The 21,019-nt window shown below is 40.1% G+C and overlaps 1 protein-coding gene across 2 annotated transcripts in view; it reads right to left on the bottom strand.

Moving 5' to 3' along the window:
- The window catches only part of cntnap2a (contactin associated protein 2a), a 332,490-nt gene that overhangs the window by 22,115 nt on the left and 289,356 nt on the right, over positions 1 to 21,019 (bottom strand). For both annotated transcript variants that reach the window (XM_024280015.2, XM_024280016.2), the window contains exons 18-22: positions 18,987 to 19,157; positions 11,672 to 11,890; positions 6,304 to 6,540; positions 1,668 to 1,901; positions 1,167 to 1,300 (exon numbers count right to left, since the gene is read on the bottom strand). In XM_024280015.2, the coding sequence (XP_024135783.1) occupies positions 1,167 to 1,300; positions 1,668 to 1,901; positions 6,304 to 6,540; positions 11,672 to 11,890; positions 18,987 to 19,157 (995 nt within the window). The remainder of the gene's footprint in view (positions 1 to 1,166; positions 1,301 to 1,667; positions 1,902 to 6,303; positions 6,541 to 11,671; positions 11,891 to 18,986; positions 19,158 to 21,019) is intronic.

Consider the following 21,019-nt stretch of genomic DNA (forward strand, 5'->3'; position numbering starts at 1 on the left):
AGGATCTTCTTCCTTTCATCACTATTTCCAGTGGCTTCGTCAGTCCAAGTGGTGCAGGATTCGGTTCACATTTGTATCCTACAGGTGGGACACCATTCCTGGAAATGGATGGATCATTAAAGAGAAACAAAGGAGAGAAACACCTTTCCTCTTGTAATCCCCCAAGCCCCATCACAGGGTTATTGGAGTCATGATGGAGTTTTGGTCTTCTTTGGAACTAATTAAAGGTCTGCATGGTAAATAGGAGGTTTCCCTCTCTGTTGAGGGATGAATTAACAAGTACATGTGTTGTTTCTCTGATTCCTCTTTCAGACCATCTGTCTTCTCCGTCTAGAATCTCTATGGGTGTGTTCAGACTGGGAATGTCTGTTGGTTCGGATCAAGTCCTGAAGATTGCATTTGGTCTATATTCAGACTGCCGTCAAGCGGACTTTCCTATTTCGAACCAAGAGTTGTAAAGAAAACCATGTGACTAAAGATCTCTTTGGTCATTGGCCACCACTTACAGGGGCGGGTCCAAATAAATAGAGAAAGATGACAGTGCTGTGGTTTGTGTAGGTTTTTCACTTATTCAAACTTTACATTTGTCTGTAGCTCATCCGTTACATTATTCCTACACTGTCTACATCACATGACTACCATACGGTGGCTGTTTTTGTCCAGTTATTTCAGTCTGGGAGTGGATTCCAAGAGCAGTTCCTAGTCCTGGTCTAGGATTCGTTTGTGCTTATTCAGACTGAATCTTTGTTCTGCATTATTGGTAAAACAAACTCTAGCTCACTTGAAGAGGACCAAATGTGTCCAGTCGGAATACACCCTATGTTTTTGTCTTCAAATTAGTGTCCTTTGTCTTATGAATGACAAATAATGAATCCTGCACCACTGTGGCTGTTGGTGCCTCTTGGATGAATGGCAAAACGTTTTAAGAAAGAAGATTTTAAGTCCACTTGCTATGACTCAACTTCAAGACAATGTCACTAGGATGAATCAGAACCTTCACTAACATCTATACAGGAAAGGTTTGTTGTCTCTGAAGGTACGTAGACACCAGTTAATCCTCCACTTTCAATAAAAAGTCTATGAAATCGTACGTCAACCCAAATCTTGGGCTTCCATGCGACATGCAAGCTGGTGTGTCTGTCTCTTGAGAGCGTGTTTGGCTGTACCTGAATAGTGATGCTGCGGTTGTGGCGGGACATGTTGAGGCTATGCGGCTGTCCGTTGGCTAGATTACGCTGATCCACTTCGATCGCAAAGGGCTCTTTTAGACCCCCGAGGCTGTAACGGACCTGCAATGAACCTGAAGACGCACAGCAAAAGAATCATTTTGTTTGGTCAAATTGAACTCTATAATTCCAGAAATATTACTGGTGACACCTAAATAATATACAATTGTTGACATACTATAACCCCCCGACTGTTTATGCAATTAATGGGAATTAGGTAATTTGGACCCTGAGAAAAGCAGCTTTTCATGTCAGTTTTGCATTGTTACACATGTGGAATTATGTGAATTGTGTAAAGAGTTGAAGAGTTACACTCGTTAAAAGAACATAAACACTAGAACTAGAGCTCCAGTGCAAAAAAGTATTATTTTAAGCTTTCAGTGCAGCTTTTCAGCATTACTCTGGTAATAAACACACATGACAAGTCTGTTCAGCTCTTACCATTCTGTTTCAGCACCACAGCCAGGCAATCCTGCGTCTTTGAGCTGACGTACACGAGGACAGCTGGGGCGCTGGATGTACTGAAGCTGAATGCCAGCTCCTCCTTCGTGAGATTGACCTCATGTGGTGGTAACTGCTTTGTTAGGGCCTTTGAATCCTTACTGGCTCCTGGAACCACTTCGGGCATGAAGTTGTACCTCACAAGTGTTCCCGACTCGAAGAACCCCCCGACGTCTGGGTGAGACAGCAAAGCAAACGAATCTAAATAACGTAAAGGACACCGCCGCACCTGGATCTGTACCTATAAAAAACAGCAAGGAAGGAATTTAAAAAGGAAGGAAAGGCACCTTGAATCATAACCAAGCTGCAGGGAGCCACTTCCAAACCCACACATGCAGAGTCACAAATGGGAGAGCATAATATATGACCGGGGGGAGAAAAGCACATACACACACACAGATGTGACTATGTTCAAAAAGTGTAGTAAAGTAGGTGTTAAATTGCTGTTCTTCAGCATCTGAAGCCAAACAATACACCATTTACCAGTACATTAAGAATCTTAATAGCATATTTCAATCTTTCCAGGGGGCTTATTGATTCTCATAATCAAGTCTTGAGAAGATGCAAGCTTTTTTTTCTTTCTATAACCTACTTCTGTTATGCTCCTTGTTTATGCATGAGTGTGTATGTATTTACAGACTATGCATGTCGGTTAAAGAGGAAATAAAGGCATAACGTGCATGAAATTAAGGAAAATGGTTTCAGAGACATTAGAAAGAAATGGGTTAGGGGTGTTTTTGTGTTAATTCCAGGATGTTTGATAAGCTTGGAGTTTAAGGATTTAATAAATCCTTATTTTATAACAGCAAATATTCCACCTGTTGTGTCTTTTATAGCTTAATCCAGGGGTTTGCAACCTTTAGCACTTCAAGAGACATTTGGGTTGATTTCTTACTGACTACAACCTAATAGGAGCCACAAAGTCTTAATTAACCCTTTAGAAAAATAAGACACTCATTTATATTTATGTTATTGTTGCTATTAGAATACATATAAACAGAAGCATAAAGAAAATAATAAGGCTTTAAATATGAAATAGTTTTGATAGAGGTTTACATGACTTCCTTTCAAAATAAAAGATACCCTGTACTTAACAGAATCATTTTAATGCTGTCACCGCCCTGTGGCTCGTCAATTTCGTGATGGGGTGATCCCAGACGCCTAAATGCCACCATCTACATTCATGACCGCATCAACGATTTTCAAAAAAATTGGTTCGATGCCTTCCCATCGCGCCGTGGCAGTTGTATTTGTGAACGTAGCGTAAGTGACCCTTAACACATTCGCTTTATAACCTGCAGCCCCTTACATATGAATTCTGGTTGTGCCAGTTTATTTTCTGTGGTACAAAGTGCTCAAAAATCAGTTAACATTTTTTTGTTTGACTTTAAACTATGTAGCCACACTGCTTGTTGGATTGCTGGTGCATTATGGGTACTGTTGTCAGGAGGGTTGCTATGAATAATTGTTTCGCTTTATGCGCTTTGTAGTCATAAAAAAGTTAATTTTAAAATTAAAAACATGTTTATTTTTCTTTAACCAGAGAATCAGAATGGAGGGATAAAAAAGTGACTTGGATCCTCAGGTTGCAGACCTCCTTTGACTTTACCTTTTTACAAATAAAGTTGTGCAAAGATTAATTTTTCCTTAATCTCCAAATACAATTTTTTGACATTTTAGGAAAAATGTATTGTAATGTTTTTATTTGGAACTGTGAGGTTTGTGTCTAACCCGTCTCTGCCTCTGACTTGCTGAATAAAAAGAGACCCCACAGTTGTTCAGAGATTTAAACGTTTTTTTAAGGAGCATCAGAATGAAAATTGCGGCTCTTCACGTGCATTTATGTTTATTTTACTCCTGGTTACACATGTAATATAAATGCATTCTCCTGCATGTGTGTTCACATGTGCACTGCGCCATATGACCTCTCAAGGGCAGATAGGCAAACGAAATGAGAGTATAATAAAAACACTGCAGGCTCCCATGAGCAGAGTGTAAATATGGATACAATGGAAATGCACCATGCAATTACGGCAAACTTCATGCATTTTTCACTTGCAGGGAGGATGGGAAAGAGGGGTGGATTATGGATGGAGAAGGGGAAGAAATCTGGAAAAGGAGGAAGAAAAATGAAAAAACTATAGATGTGTAAGACAACAATATGTAAAGGAGGGCAATTGGCATGAGGGAAGCACAGCAAAAGAATGCAAAAGAGAGGGAGATGAGGAAAAAAATAAAAGGAGGGACAAACAATGAGGGGGAAAGTCACATGACATGCACAACAAACAATAGGACACAAGGGTGTGCTCTCCCCCTTCTATCACAGACAGTATAGGCTAATCTTTGTTCTTCAAATCTGGAAATGCCTGATTGGTTGTGACAGAATTTCTAGGAGGTCTTTTTATGACTTACACTGGCACATCAACCCATATTTCCACTCTCAGATGCAAACAGGCACACACAAGCTCTCACACAAAGACACACACTCTGCTGTTCTGTCATCTTGTCACCCTCCTGCCAAGAGCACGGGGGAAAAACACCATTCAACTTTAGGAAACAAATTAATTCACGTGTCGCAGATCAACTCTGACTGGGAGCAAGCAGAACGCCTCTGACAGTGCTGCTGCTTTTTTCCCTGGTGTATTTTATGAAAACTTGTTCTGGGAAGTCAAACTTTAATAGGGTTTATAATGAAAGCCGCTGAAACAAACATCATATTTTAGCAATATGCAATAGTGCACAAACAGAAGTGCAGAAACATGTCTTGTCTGTGATTTTCAAAAACCTGCAGCAACCAGGAGTCCCTTTCACTTTCTAAGTTTGATCCTCGAGTTCTTCTTTCTCACAGTATCAGTATTCAGCTGCCTTTGTTCAGGGAGCTTTGATGGTTAAGCATAATACCACTCGTTTGGTGTCTTTTTTTCATGAACCCGAACCGTTTGAAATGACAACTCCGGGCAATCACAAAGTGCAGCATAAAAGTCACAGTGGGCTGTTTGGTTATGGAGCCTGTTGAGGCACAAATGATCCAGCAGTATGACTGTTCGGTGCCAATTGAGACTCCAAATGATAAAACCACTCACAAACAGGGTGGTAAAATCCTTTGACGATGCTTTGTGACTTTCATTGGAAGGTTGAGTAAAAGACAGTCATTGCAAATAGCATCAACATACAACTTGTTCCACTGAGTGGTAGGGTCCAATTTAGAATGGTCCAGACCAGGGATAGGCAACTCCAGGCCTCAAAGTTGGACCGTCACGGCACATGCGGAGTGTAGACAAATTGTGTAGAACAGCAACAATTGTCATGCCTGAGCACGGGTTCAGCCCCTCTGTTCTCTCCAGCCTTCCCCTGTCAGATTCTACTCTCCTCTCTAGCCTAATGTCCAGCTTCCTGACTTCCTGATCTGATGCACAGCTCTGAAATCCTGTGAGTTTTAATCATTGGTGCCCTGACCTGTCTGATTTTCATCCTGGGGAGGGCTCCTAGATCCTAGCTTTTTTTATTTTTATTTTTTGGAGCTCTCTGTTTTTTCAATGTGGAGTTTATTCGGAGGAGGAGTTCAGAGGATTGACACAACACACGAGGACCGCCTTCACTACAGCAAGACTTCTGGATCCCTGAATCGTGTGCGGATCTACAAACCTCTGACTCCCACCCAAGTTTCCCTGGTTGATCAGCTGAGCCCACACTGCCTTAGTCGGTCTCAGGCGGCTTCCAGTCCCAACGAGTGACTAGTCTCCATCCAAATTTCAACCAAACTTTTCTTCTGTGTTGGCACTATTACTCGGGGTCTTCATACAAACTCCCTAACAACAACGGAGGTCATCCACTAACTTCTTCTTTTTTTTTTTTTGTAAATCACACATACAAAGCATTTAATGCTGTTTTAGAGAAGATTGCAGGGGGTGAAGAGGAATACAGCCACTTTCTACTGTCGTGATGACACTGCCAATAAACTGGTTTCCTCATATGACGACAGTAGATCCACTCTAATTGGTCCATCCATTTTTCTATGGACCTACAAGCAACAGAGGGCCCCAAAATGGTACAGTTCAGTCCTGCTTAATGGGACCATTTTATAATGGAAACTCAAAAAACCGTACTGTACCACTCAGTGGAAACAAGGCTTATAAGACACTCTGAGCAACATATTCTCTCTCCCACGTTGTTGCATGGTTAAGGACGCCTCTGCAACTTTTTGGATGTCCCCAATTCATTTTATTTATTTTTTTGACGTGCTGGTTGTTCCCATTTAATCAGGGTTCCGGTTGTTTTTTGCAGATCGAACCTTCGGAGGCGGCCAGTATTGGCACCCTAGCCTGATCCACGTCCAGTACTGGGTTAGGGTACAGGTGCATTCACGTACCAGAATGGTACCGGTATGCAACCTGGAGGTTAGGGAGCCCTGATTTAATCGGAACAGCTAGCACATTGAAAAGGACGAGTTGGAAACACCCAAGACGTCAATTTGTGATGCGGAAGGGTCCTTAACCATGTGTCAATAAGTGACAAATTGGAAATGAGACTGCGTTGCTCTGAAACTGAAACTGTTTACCGTTTTGACGCCTCTTACCTCTCGTGCAGAACGGGCCGTCATAGGCAGTTGCAGTGCAGTCGCACAAATAGCCGTTATACCTCTCCACGCATTTTCCTCCATTCCGGCAATACATCCCAAAGCTGGTACAGTGGCCTTGACAACCAGGCTCGACCCCGGGCGTTACCTTGGCCCTTTCCTCTAAGTCGAGAGTAATGCCGTTCATTCGGAGGGCTCGGATACAACCCAGGAACCCTCTCTGTCCCCCTGCAGCACCTGAGGAGGAGGTGATTCAGACAAGGAGCTGGTATGTAGTATTTCACAGAGAACAACTGCAGGAAGAGGAATATGGAAAGAAAAAAAATAGAATCCATTCTGAATGTAAAAAAACCCTCATTTTTTTCCAAAAATGTTAATCTCCTGATGCCTGAAGGAAGCCAGTGATGTGCTAATCGCTCCAACTGCAGCGGCGCACTTGAAACAACCTTCAAGATGTTTGACTTCTTTGCTAATTAGAGCAGCCTAATGAACACAGTTCCTTAATGAAGATCTCACAAGCAAACAAATGCTAATGGGTGCATGAATCCATGTAAACTACATGTTATGGACAAACATCTAAAACGCACCACACACATCCTACCTGATTTAAAAGAGTCAATATGCACATTGATGGTTAGCCTTGGGGTGTCGATAGCCATTTTTGTAAAGTGCTTCCATTGTCATTCTGGTCTTGCACCATTACAGTCTAACTACCCATTAACTTGGACAAGGTGGAGGGTGTTGAGTAGATGAATGTGCAGTGGAATGAGTAAAGCAATAAACACACTCATAAACATACACCTACAGCTATGGATCCGAAGGCGCGCAACATGGGCGTGATGGGGTACAGATAGGGCAGAAGTGTGCGAAAATACACATTATTAGCAGACATCAGGGGACATTTAAGACGTTTAAACCTCTGTGTTCTCTTACTGTGGTTCACAGAGCTGTTCACTCAACCAAATCTAAAAAGGAAGTTGCAGCGCATACATTACTAAAAAAAGAACCCTAAACCAACTTTGCAAACATAATAAGGTTCCACACACACAGTAATTCATAAATCAGGATGCAGGAGGTCTTTCGCCTGCTTTCTCTCCTTTTCAGCCTCATAAAGAATTTGATTCTTAGTAGACCTCTTAATTAATCTATTTTGTACCACTGATTGACTGGAGGTTTCTGCCACCTGTTTACGCAGGACTAATTCAGCCTCTGATTAAACGGACAGCAGGCTTTGAAGCCTGCAGAGACCATGGCAGGCACGTAGACACCAACACATAATGACACACAGGTGCAAAGCGCTTCTGTACAGCTCATAAATGCTCCGTAATAAAGCTTGACAAGGAGTGACTGGAGAAAGAACGGGCTTATCACAGGCATAGATCATGCAGCTGGAAACGAATGGAGCAGAGCACAACATAAAAGTCTAATAAATCCATAAAAATATAAATTTTAAAAATTAATTTATTGAAAATTATAATATATTAAATCAGATCCAAAGGTTCTACTAATGATACCCTATTGTGAATATTGTAGTTTAATGATCTCTTCATTTTCAAAGCTCATACTAATAGTTTCTTCATCTTTTTGTGATATTTGGGGCTTTCATCAGGTTTGAAATAAGCTTCCTTACAGTAAGAAGGTAATTTAAAACTAGAAAAGACCCAATAGGACATAAACATAAATAGAAATATATTAACTTGGGGATTTTGAGGAGTTTTGGCAACACCAGCAGTTAAGGTCTACTTTTAAGTGGGAAGCATGGAGGTGGCGATATTATGGTTTGAAACACAATAAGCAATTTATTCTATCAGACAAGAAACTCTTTGTGAGCAAATAAAAAGGTAAGAAATGGGAAATAATAGTTTTCCAATCAAATCTTCAATTCTAATATCCAAATTAGCTCTAAAATAGGCAAAAAAGAAAAGATTAAAAAATCTGATGCTTGAATTTGACAAGTTTCTTTCAAATGTCATCCAAAAATAATAATAATAAAAAAAATAATAATAAAATTAAGTACAGTTCTAACCAACATTTACATACACAAACACACACAAAATAAATACATATATTTTTCTTTTACTTATCTTTGGATATTTCATTTCTCTTAGTATTTTTGCCTCAAACTTGGACTATAAAGTGACTTTCCTTTTTGTTTAAGCTTTTATAATAGATAACATATATAATCATCTTTTTTTTCTTCAACCAAATGTTACCTACTGTCTTGGCAGGTGAGCGAAGCTGGTTTCGCTGGGACACGAGTCGCAGACATGCAGAAACGAGCAACAAGCATCACCATCCACGAAAGCCAGAAAAAAAAAACGGAATGCAAAAGGAAGAATCACAACAGAACAAAGCATGCAAACCTAAACATGAATCAATACACACAAAGAAAGTTAAAACAACCAAGTTAGAAATCAAAAGAACAGATGGTGGTGAGAGAGATTCATGGTTTTTGTGTGTGTTTGAAGTGAATCGAGACCCTGAAAGTTAAGAGTGTGAAGTAAATGAAGGCAGGCTGATGCTTTAACATTTACTTTCAAGGCAATTAGGGCAAATGAGCCACTCTGCAGTAAACACTAAAGCAATCAAACGCTTGACAAGGAGCTTATTGATTGAGATGTAGTGAAGGAGATGATACAGAGTTAAATATCAAAGTAAGCAAAAATTAGCTCCTTTATCAACCTGGTTGTTTATTTTTCCCCTACTTGTCACCTTTAAAGAGTAACATCAATAAAAAAAAAAAAAAATGGAGAAGTGGTTAAAGGTGCTCCATTGAAAAGCCATATCAAGGGAATCCAGATAAAATCTTGCCGGACCGCTTTGGCTCCTTGATCAAACATGAAGATCTTTATCGAGAGGTTGGACTGAATGGCGTTCCTGCAAGTGTTTGGGTGACCTCACACAAACATAAGGGACCACACATGAAAAGGTCTGTAGGCTGCACAAAGACTTTACTTCGTTTCAATAAATGTCAGAAAAAAATCTGCAGAATTTGTCCATGATGAGGTAAATTCAAATCAGCAGTTGCAATGAAATTATGGGATTATATTAGATATGGGGGATATGAAGGTTTCAGGCTATTACATCGGGGACGGCTGATTGGAATTTGCAACAATCTGCTTTTGGCAGAACTTTTCCCATGAGATTATAGGAAGTATGCGATCCACCTCAGCACTTTTCCCTTTATCCATAAATCCCTAGAACTATCCAAGCCTCGGAGTTTGGTCTGCGGAGCACTGACAGCTCAGCACAAAAGGCGAAATGAAACAGAAGTGGAATCGCGCGGAGAAAACCGAAGAGATATTACAGTATTTGAACTTCTGATGAGCTCGAGGCGTGGTGTTGAGAGCCAGAAGGAACAAACCGGATTTTTTTTTTTTTTGTTCCCACACCATTACAGCCTAACTTCTTCTATGTGGTGACAGAGTCATTTTCAAGGAAGGATTGAAAGTCTGAGCAGGTATGTTTTGTGAAGTCTTAAACCAAAGACACATTAGAACCAGTCTCAGTAAAGCCCATTTTTAATAGTATAAAAGCTTTGATAACTTGCATGGATGGATGTGCAGGCATGTTTGTGGGTGTAAGCCTGGAATAATTAAATCTTTCTAAAATATGGAATGAAGTTGTAAGTTGGGTTGAAACTTTGTATTGCATTCACACTGAATGTGGTTTGTGCTTCAAATTTGTCACTCTTTCGATGTGCATCAAGTTCACTGCTCAACGCTTCTTGCAAAAATGTGTTCATGAACTTGATACTCCAGATATTTGTGGAAGGGGCTACTGCCTAATATTTGTAGCCTCATTGCTACATGGAAGCATTGGCTATATATCTCAAGGTATCTGTATATCTCATTTACAATGCACAGAAGACAAATAATATTGAGAGATCAGGTTTATTTATTTCAAAGATGTTTACAAAGTTGGCCTTTTTGGGTTTATGAGATCATTCAGAGACTCTCCCAGTAACGTGAGGTTCACCATCTACTACAGGGGTTGCATTTAAATGGTTACCGCTTTTCATTATTGTTTTGATGTAAGTAAGAAAAGTATAAGAGGAGAACGATCAGATTCTCCTCCATGGTGGTTTTGGACTCCACCTGCTGATTGCATCATCTACATGTCACAGGCCAAAGCTGAGTTCCTAATTGGTTGATGCAACGCTTCTTCTTTGTGCATTGGTAGGGCAATCAACCACTGATCAGAAGGTTTGGTTCTCGCCTTTCTGTCAAAGTGTCATTGGACAAGACATTAAACCCCACATGATGGTTATAGGTTGGCGCCATCAGTGTGTGAATGGGTGAATGGGACTGTGGCTGTAAACTGCCTTCTAAGAAGGAAGTAAACCAATGCATACAGCTGCAGGAGAAAATATGCGAACCCTTTGGAATGACTTGGTTTTATGCATAAACTGGACACATGATTGTCAGGAGTCAGGGCTGTGTCTCCCCCTCTGTTCACCAGCATCTCCAGAGTACTGACTGCACTACATCTCCCAGCAACCCCGCCGCACAGTCCCTGGATGCTGCTCAACTGTCTCCAATCTGACTTCTGCTTCTTAAGCAGCGCACAGAGCCACACTCTGTGCAAGGTATTGTTTGTGCCACCCTGCCTGCATTGCCGAGCATTTCTACCTGGACGTGATCTTTTGTTTTTGATCCTGCTTTATTGCCTGCTGCTTGCCCTGACCCTCGCCTGGACTCTGACAACTCTAGTCTCTTCTTACATGATCCTATGCTGGTGACTGACCTCTGCCTGTCTGACCCTGATTTAGCTTTGTGGACTTTTAGCTGTCTGCCTGTTTGTGTCAACAATAAAAACATAAATGGGTGTGATTTAAGCAGGCTTTGAGATTGAGATAAAAAACAAACACATCATGTATCCATTTTGTACAGAAATGGAGGTACTCCCAAAGGGTTCACATACAGTCTCTTGCAACTGTAAGTATATGCCCTTTACCATTTGTCAAAGTTCAGGTATTTGAACTGTGAATGTGCGCCTAATAATCAAATTGCTCCGTAGGGCCCCTGATCGAATCAGTGGATTGACTTGACATTTAAACTGGACGCCCCTGCAGTGCAAATCACATTCAGTGTGAATGCAACATAAGAGGTATTATTGTGATTCTGGTAAGCCTTGTTTAATTCTGATACATTAAGATTGTATAAAAAACAAAATAAATAAAAATACAGTAATATGGAATACTGGTTGGAATCCATTTGTTGCTTTCCTAATATAAGGTTGAGTAATTATAGTTTAAATTTCTGAATGTCCGCCCTTCACAGGGTCAAAACTAAATGTTCAGATTGCGACTAAATGTGTGTAGTAGAAGTCAGTGTTCTCTTTCAAGACGGTGTGTAAAGTGTCTTACCCACGTAGAGCTGGCTGAACAGCTCCAGGCGTGTGTGGCCCTGAGCTGGAGCCGGCCGGGACGTCCTGTAAGTCTGATCCAGCAGGAGCACCGCCTCTTTGACGTTACGCTCCGCCATCACCTGATGCCACTGGTCATCGTTGAGGGGCCCAGCTGAGTGGACTGTTAGCTCCACAGGTCCGTTTCCAACATCGAAGGAGAAGGAGACAGTGTCCGGGGCTGAGTGAAAACAGAAAACATCCATTCGTCTAAAGACTCAAATATATATTTATTCCAGTGGTTTATCTGGTTAATATCATTAATTTAGCTAGTGTTGATTTAAACTTTCATATACACTTTAGACAGAACTATTCACTTGAGTCACAGATTGATTTATGAATACATTTTTTTTTTCATTTGAGTGAATTTGCTAGATAACACATGCTTGTTTGAGTTTTACAATCTTTTCCACTCAGGGGTTTGGCTGTTTGGTCCTAGTACAGACCAAAAGGGGGCACTGTTATTCCTTTTCACGGCCACAACGACTTCAGCTTTCATTGATATTTCTGACTTACTGTGTACTTGTTTGATTGACTTTAGCATCTTCCACAGCCACAGCAAAGTCACAGTTGGAGGGCTTTTCCCCTTATGTATGTAATGTTTCATGACACAAAACAAATGTGCAAATGTTACTTCTCATTTCCAACTGTTTCTCAGCCTGCCACGGTTAAATAAATAGCCTCCAAAAGCCAGACGCACAAAGGCGCACTTTGTATTGTAGCAACACAGCTGAGATGGGCGTCTTTCATCTTTTGCAGCTGCAAGAATTTTTTTCAGCCTGCGTTTCTTTGATTGCTCGCCAGAGCTTCACCATGTAAACATGGAGAAATAAGAAAACAATACATTTTTTTGCCAGTGGACAAAGCTTTTTTGGATCACAAATTAACTCCCCTTGAATACTCGATCACGCTTTAGCCTGCTGTGGAAAAGCTGGGCGCTCAGGATGATGCCACATCATTGCTACAGGCACCGGACTGCAGCAGCTATAGTGATGATAAATAGAGCTATATTTTGCTGGTTCATTACAGCTTCATTAGCCACTGTGTTTCAGCGGATAATTCCAAGTTGTGTTCAATGGGGAAATGAACTTTCTTCCTTTGTTTTGCCCAATCAATATGCCATGTTCCCTTTTCTCTATTCATACAACTTTTATCAGATTATATCTGTTTTATGAAGCTATTTTTCATGTCTTTGGGTATTATATTATAAAATCAGCTCCTTCATTTTTGTGCAGTCTGTGTTCTGCAATTTCTTTCTTCATTTTTGTCCCTTTCTGTGTTGCTTGCTCTGTTATTACACTTTACTGCCAGCACAATTTTTGACTCACATCTTTATTATCACCACCTTGCCAAGCTTTTCTTTTTTATAGATTTGTTAGTTTTAAAATACTGGCAAACATTTTATTTTTTATTTTATTTTTTTTTTAGTTTTAACCAAGATTTCTTTAAAGTTGCTCTGGAAATGGAATTTGTAAATCTCATCTCACGGTAGTTTATTCACTCATGTTTCTTGATTAAACGTTTTTTTTTTATATAAAGTTTCCTATGGGGCCCTGGACGTGACATAAAAAATAATATGGTTTCCTTAAAAATATTGTATTATATGTGCACAAATTAGCATTTTGTGGCCACAACTGAATATTTTTTGTGGTCAAATTAGTATTTTGTCAGAGCAAATTAGCATTTTTTGGGCAAAAATTTGCATTTTGTAGCCCCAATTTAGTAATTTATTTGCATTTTGTGGTTAGGAATTACTTTTTTGTAAGTAATTTGTGGGAAAAAATTTGCATTTTGTGGCTGCAAGTTTCTTTGTGGCAACAAATTAGCATTTTATAAGAATTTGTGTGCACAAATTAGCCTTTTGTGACTACAAGTTTGCATTTTGTGGCTACAAGTCAGCATCCTGTGGGCACAAAGTTTTATTTTATTGGTCTTATGCATAAAAGCACGTTTAAGCCCTTTTTTCAGCTGTCAGGACATGGAAACAATGATGTCTGGATACAGTCTGCAAGGCTTTAAAATAGTCTGTGCAAATGACATTGAAAACAATGCCTCAGCTACACAACAACACTGAATAGTGTCCATTTGTGTGTGTTTGTATTGACATTTTTGTGTTTTTCTCATAAGTGTAAAGCAAGAAGTTTTCTTTGTGAGTTTCTGCCCACGAGCAAAAAAAATAAAAAATAAAAAAACGCAATTGCCCTCGGAGCACAGAAGCTTTCCATGTCTACTTGCACAGCCAAGGTAGATGTCACAGGTGTAAATGTGTGTGAGTGCACATTTGCATCAGCGTGTGAGCACGCACTGGTTTGATGGCCTTGAGAAGACTGTGTGTTTTTTTCATTTTTGCTGTTTGGTTTTGTATTTATCTTTTCATACGGAGGCCAAGAGAGTCAAGTTCTAAATTGTGCGGTGGCGCAGCACAACCAAATGATGATAAATAGTGAAAGAGACTGTGAATGCCTTTGTGTGAAAGATCACTGCTTGTGCGCGAGTGCATATGTGTGCTCGTCCAACGTGAGGTTCAATTTGGCTGTTCTTCATCTATTTTCAGACGGTTGGCAGTGTATTATCTCTTCGATCTCTTTTCTGTTATACTTGCCAATTCTTTGTTGTCAGTTTCATTTGCTTTGTTAGCCTTTCACTGCACACTTATGAACACGGGGCATCCGGAACAGACTGTACCCTTTAAGGGGGGAATTTCTATTCAAGCAGAAGCCAGACTCCCAAAGTCAAAGCTCAGGGAAAAATTTAACTTTCTAAAAAGTTGAGTATCAAATTGCATCAAAAAAGATTTCTAGAAAAAATCTAGCAAGAGAAATTACGTATTATCTTGCAGCACATGGAAGCAACAACTTCTGTAAGTCTACAAAAAACTTTAATCTCGGTAAAAAAATAATATTTGGATCGTAGAATGGCATCTGAAAAGTCTAACCATTTAGAGCTCATTTAAAAAAACTAATTTGATATCCCCAAAAAATAAGAAAAAAAAATGGTTCAGTTTTGTTAGTTAAAAATTAAATGTTTTTTCTGTGGCAAAATATGTTTCAGTTCATAGAGGTATTGAAGCCAGTTAGATTTATATTTATGTGGTAGAAGCAGTAAATTTGGTCTGGATGTACCTTAAAATCACACTTTTTCAGCAAAAAAATAAAAATAAAGAAAAAAATAAAGAAAATCTAAAATGGTGTACATCTCGTCTATAATCTTTTGACCTGTTATTAAAGCATTTCAATAGGTCTTTTAAATTAAGATTTTGCCATCATAGCCAAAATGATTAAAAAAAAAAACATGTCATTTTCTAAGACATAGTTTCTCCAGAGCAGCAGTTCATCAAAAATCTGCCTCTTGCGCGACTGTTGGTGCAGAGTAAGCCTTCCCTCATTTCCCACTATCCTTTTGCTTACACTCTTTCCATTCCATTTACTATGAAATTAAGCAAATTTGATTTGCGATAATAAATTTGCCAAATGGAAACACGACAACTTCAAAAAAACTTGCAGTTATCGAGGAGGAGATGGTTTTTGACATATTTCGCAAAGCTGCTACGGAAACACTTTTCTCAAATTAAATGAGTCACATGTGATGCTGTGGCACCACAACAGGTCCCACAGCATCACACAGTTCATCAAAAGTTGAGCGTGTCAAGCGGAATTGTTGGATCACATCTCCTCTGTAAAATCACCAAGCACAATTTCTCAAAATTGCTTCATCTACTCCATTGTAGCTCGCCGCTCCATGGCCTGAATAAGACGCCGACGTCTTCTTTGATAGATGATGATGAACGCTAGTGCCTTGGCAGAAATTTGAATGCATCTGCTTTAAATCAAAGTATTTTTCACATCCATCACCGTGAGTTCATTAGCATAATTATGATTTATTGGAAACAGTGCAATTGTAAAAATGTGTTTCTTCAACATTTTTAGAATTTGAATAAAGTTTTGCGCATATGTGTACTAGAAATGCAGCTAGTGGCAGATGAGGAAAACAAAGGTGCACATGGATCTAGTAGTCTACAAGTGGAGGCATCAGTGGCTTGCCAACTACAGCCCTTACATCACTGCTACAGGCTTATCTGCTCCTGATATGCAGTCTTTTAACTTGAAGGGTTCTTACAAAATACTATTATATAAGTAATGCAATTTAATCGTGGATTTTTTGGTGGTTTTCTGAAAGAGGGGACCTAAAGTACATTCATGCCAAATTTGGTGCTTGTACCAAAAAATGCACGATTATTTTACAGGGTGCAGCCTCTCCACACCTAAAGTAGAAAGTCATTCCCTTAAGCCACGTTTAAAGACTTCTCCATTCATCCGCAGTGCTGTTCAGTCGAGTTTAGACAGTTTTAAAGAAGTCTTCAGTGCTGCTTCCTTAAAAAAAAGTCTTTATTTATTTTTTGCTCTGAAGTTCCAAAAGGAATGTGACTTTGAGTTTGATGAGACCAACATCGTAATTTTTTTCCCCCTCCAGTCTTTATAAGTGTATCAGTGAGTGTGCGTCTCGGTGCCCTGAACTCAGCAAAGCTGTTCTATTCTCGCCTAATGCTGTCATTTTATGCCCCTACTTGATTGCGCCAGCAAGAGGGCAAAAGATTATGTGTGTGCTCATGTGTCCATGCCAGGCGTTTTGTGATTGTGCGTCTAAACTTGTGCTGCGGGGCAAAATGCAAGATGATAGCAAATGAGAGGAGAGAGGAAATCGATGTGGGGGCCCTTTGAAAGCCTTGGGAGAGACATGCACACTCTCACAGTCTGCAGCTGTGACAGCCTAAATTCTTGCTGTCTCTATCTTTTGTGTGCTAATCTGACAGACAAACACCAAAAACCCCGCAGCAATTTCTTGGGGTATCTGCATGTACAGAAGGAAATAAATAGCTGCGTGTGAAAGCCTGCACTTGACTGGAGATGGAATTTAAGGTGAAAAAATAAAATCTTCCGCAGCTTTTGGAGCTAAAATCCCACCGGCTGACACAATGTCAGTCAGTGTAATGGCTTCGGGGAGAGCTTTGAATCCAAACTCCTCGCTCAACTTTGCATCTATTGACCGGCCTCAAAACGGAGAGGCAGACAAACCAGCAGGAAGTGGTCAGCTACGGCCTCGAACACCAAACATTCAAAATCCCCTTAAATCACAATGAGAAGCAATTAGTCACAATCGACAGCCATGCTGTGCCAGCAGTCCCCTTCACAATGCAGCCCTGCGATTAATTTGAGGAGGTTTTAAAAGTCTTGATGAGAACGGTTCTGCTGTGACAGCAGGGAAATTAATTTGAGCCCCTGGAACAGATCACAGAAAACACGACGTGTCAATCACCAGAGAGGACTCGGAGGCTGTGAAATCGGTTTAATTGTTTGGTGTTTAAATGTTTGCTTCTGTCGCCGTCTCAACCAACTGAAGATCAGATATTTGACAAGTTTCTATTTGAGCATCGAGCAGAATAAACGGAGAGCTTTGTGTGTTGAGGAAACATACAGATCTGCTGCAACATTAAAGCTTCTGACAGGACTGTGCAGAGTTTGCTAAGCAGTGCTCTGCTGCAGCCCCGGATTTCATGAGTCTGCTTACTAAAAACTGCTAACTAGGTCGATAACCCCTCAAAAAGCACTCCAAACCATTAAAAATATTTATGTTTTCTTAGCTAAATATATATGAATTTTTGTTTTTTTTGTTTTATATCTGTTCAAAGTTCTGGAGTTTAACACTTTAACACCAGAAATCCAGTGCTTACAATCTTTTATTTACTGTTAATTTTCAACAATTAACATAATCAATGTAACTCCAGCAGATTCTGAACGAGATCAGAATCTGCTGGAGTTACATTGATTGTTCTATGGGTTGAAAAGTTACAGTTTGTTAAAGATTTTGCTTTTAAGCGTCACCGGCGACGCCTCAGGTGTTGAAGTTGCAAAATCTTTGGCATATCAAAAGGCTAATTTGTGTAATCATCCAAATCAATATCTCAAAATATACAGGAAATACTTGTAGCCCTGGATAGATTCTAAAAAAGTATTTTCAAAGAGTTGTTGATGTCTGCGACAGTTCTCCTGGGTCACGGAAAACGATGCTACAATGCTTTAAAGACCCAATCCAATATTATGCTTTAGGGTGTTTTTAACATACAGCATTTTTCTTATCATGAAGTTTAAAATTGTGTTTCTGGGTATTTCTTTATTCAAATTGTTGTAAATCAAGAGCAGACAAAAAAAATGCCTTAGGAAAAAGCTTGTAGCAGCTACTACGGCAAGCCGCTAGCTCAGTGCGACTTAATTTTCCTCATCTAAGCTTGCATCTGGCTCTAAAATTTACGGCTGGATTGCTCCGATATTGTTTGCCATTATTGTCAGACCGGTAATTTTAGGCTTGTGTTGTCAGGGGATGTAAGCTAGCAGGAGAGCTAGCTAGCTAGCAGAAGAGCTAGCTAGTGGGAAGTGTGGGGAGGCTTACTCTGCAGCAATATTCCTTCCCACAGCTCAGAGATCAATTTCAGAAACTTCAAAAACTGCAGAAACTATGTTGGCATAATCATAATTGGATGATTTTACAATAGATCAAAGGATGATTGGAATGAGGCACTTTGCTCCCTAAAAATAAAGTGTGAGTGAGACAAGCTTCCTTCCTTTTCCCTGTTTTGCTAAATCTGAGAGTGTGTTTGTATGCTGGGGGTGGTAAAAGAGCTGATGTGAAACTACTGAATCTTTCTGTTGAGGAAGGTACTTGTCTTGTTAGTGTGTGGAGTACCCTTTGAACACTGAAATGAAAAGATTTCACCTCCAATTCCCTGTCATCCTCGAATCACTCGCGGTGTGTGGGTGCACTGTATGCATGTGTGCAGGTTTAGAAGGGGGAGAAGGCTGAAGAGATTTAAATGCATCAGAAAAACGCATTTCAGAAAAGGAGACCAAAAAAAAAAGGGCAGTTAAGATTGCGTTGTGTGAGCAAGGACTTTGAAAACGGGTGATTTGGTTAAACAGAGGTTCATAATGGACATAATTATTGCACAAACCAATTACCTTAAATAAATGATTGCTCTCTTCAGCAATCATAGTGTGTGCTATAATCAGGAAAGGCAAATGCTGGTTGGAGGTGAGCGCGTGTGGCCGCTTGAACCATTTTTGTGACGGTGTGCGCGTGACACGCCGTGCACACAAGCCTATCAGACCGACCGCAGGATTAAACCTTCCACTCAGCTATAAAAAGAGTCAGTGCAAGAGTGAAAAGGGTGGAAAGGCAAATATAAAGAAATGACTCAGCCACGCGGACGCTCAAAAGCATCTTACATTTCAGCTCCAGACGGATGAAGTCGGTGTTGCCCAAGTTTTCCAGAAAGACTCCATAGGGGGCACTTGTCTTGAAGTAAAAGGAGATGTCAGCGCTGGTCTCACCCTGAAAGGTGGCAAAGTGCAGGTAGGATGATGGGGTGGTGAATGACGCAGCGTTCCAGTAGTTATCTGTAAAAATAAAGAAACAAAACTGTTAACAAGACGAGCTTTTCCCACACCGGCAGCACCCTCCATTAACTCTGTGGCAAACATTTAATAAGTCTGATAAGCTCCAGGATGAATTCAATATAAAAACGGTTTCGCTTTCCAATATATTTCCATTTCTATAGCAGTCACCCCTCCACTGTCGACTAGCTATTGTTATCTCATGCCAATTGTTTGATATAACCCTCTGTGAAAATAATTCCACCCCCTGTAATTCTATTTTGTTTTACAGTCTATAGTTTTAATAACATTCAACTGTCAGTCATAAAAAAATTAAGCTCTTTTCTAAAAGGAAAAAAGGCGCAGGTGTAGATAAAATGATGCCAGACTTTTTTATAATAACTTCTGAAAGAAAGCGGACCCGAGGTCAGCTAATGAAGACGGAGGAGCAGCACGCTAAACAGCTGCTGATGAACTATCAGACTGTGGCTGATGAAGAGACTCCTCTGCCGTCCCGCTCCCTCCCCACACCTCCGTCTTGCCCTCACAGCTTAAAGAAGACAAAGAGCGCGGGGTAAAGTGAGGAGAGAAGACGGAGGGAGCCGTCAGGCGCAGGAGAGAGGACCGAACACTGACGAAAAGATGGAAAATGAGGGAAGAAAGTCGTGCAGAGGGCAGATGAGAGGAAAGGCTTAGAGGCATGGGGAGGGCAAGCTGAATGTCGGATCAGCTGGAGGTAATATCTGATTCCTCTGAGGATTTTTGAACATCACCTGGAAACAGCTGTATACAGAAAAGAAAAGCATTTGGGTTTTTTTGCCAAACACAACAAATTCTACAAAACAAAACATCTTTTTTTCGTTTAAAAATCTTGTTTATGGTGTTTTTAACATGTTTTTGTGGCAATTTTATCGTGATATTATCAGAAAATTAACCTTAAAATATAATTTCTGGGTATTTTTTATTCAAATTGTGGTGAATCAGGAATTTACGTAATAATCCCATTAAAAAAACTTGTAGTTGTTACAGAGAATCAACAAATGGATCTATGTACATCTTTGTTTTCTTCATCAGGGTCAAAATTGTGCAGCTGGATAGCTTCAATATTGCTCAACATTTTTGTTGCACCAGTAATGTTAGGTTGAGGTTATGAGGGGCTGTAAGGGATGATGGGAAATGAGGGCAGGCTTACTTTGTGCCAACAGTCCCACCTACAACTCAGAGGTAAATATTTACTGAACTGCTGCCACTCTGCAGAAATTATGACCTGAAAAAACAACACAAGTTTTTTTTTTTTTTGCTAAGGTCTAAATATAGTATAATCTTAATTAAAGACCACTGGGAACGCTTTTACAAAAGAATAGAAGATGATCTTTAAACATCAGAAATATCCCAGCTCACAACCTTGTTCAGAAAGTTTTAAGAGTTCATTAAAAAAATATTTATAACTGTCAGTTCGGCTTTTAAAAGTGTATTCCAGTGCGTGTAAATGCTCTGCATGTGCTTGTGAGTGCAAGCATCCAGCAGGGTTTGTGTGTGTCTCCTGCTTCTGTGTGATAAACGTCCTCCACTGACAGGGTGGAGCTCCTCCCCTGTTCTTCCTGCCTCACATCCCATCACCAGGGGCAAGGGCACACAACAGCCAAGCACAGACACACACACAACCCACTGATGCCGCCTTTGTGATTAGTGTGTTGGAACTTGAAATACTATTCATTTCTCCATCAGAGGCAACGCCAATTACCAGACAGGGCTAATTCAGAACGAACAGGAGGGCGCCTAGTGAGGGCACAGAGGCAAATAATTATGTTTGTCTCAATATAATATGTCACTGAAGAAAGAAAACACGAGCCACATATATGGTGACAGAAATAAAACGTACCAGC

This window comes from Oryzias melastigma, linkage group LG20 (assembly GCF_002922805.2).
Source record: "Oryzias melastigma strain HK-1 linkage group LG20, ASM292280v2, whole genome shotgun sequence".
Classification (NCBI taxonomy): Eukaryota; Metazoa; Chordata; class Actinopteri; order Beloniformes; family Adrianichthyidae; genus Oryzias; species Oryzias melastigma.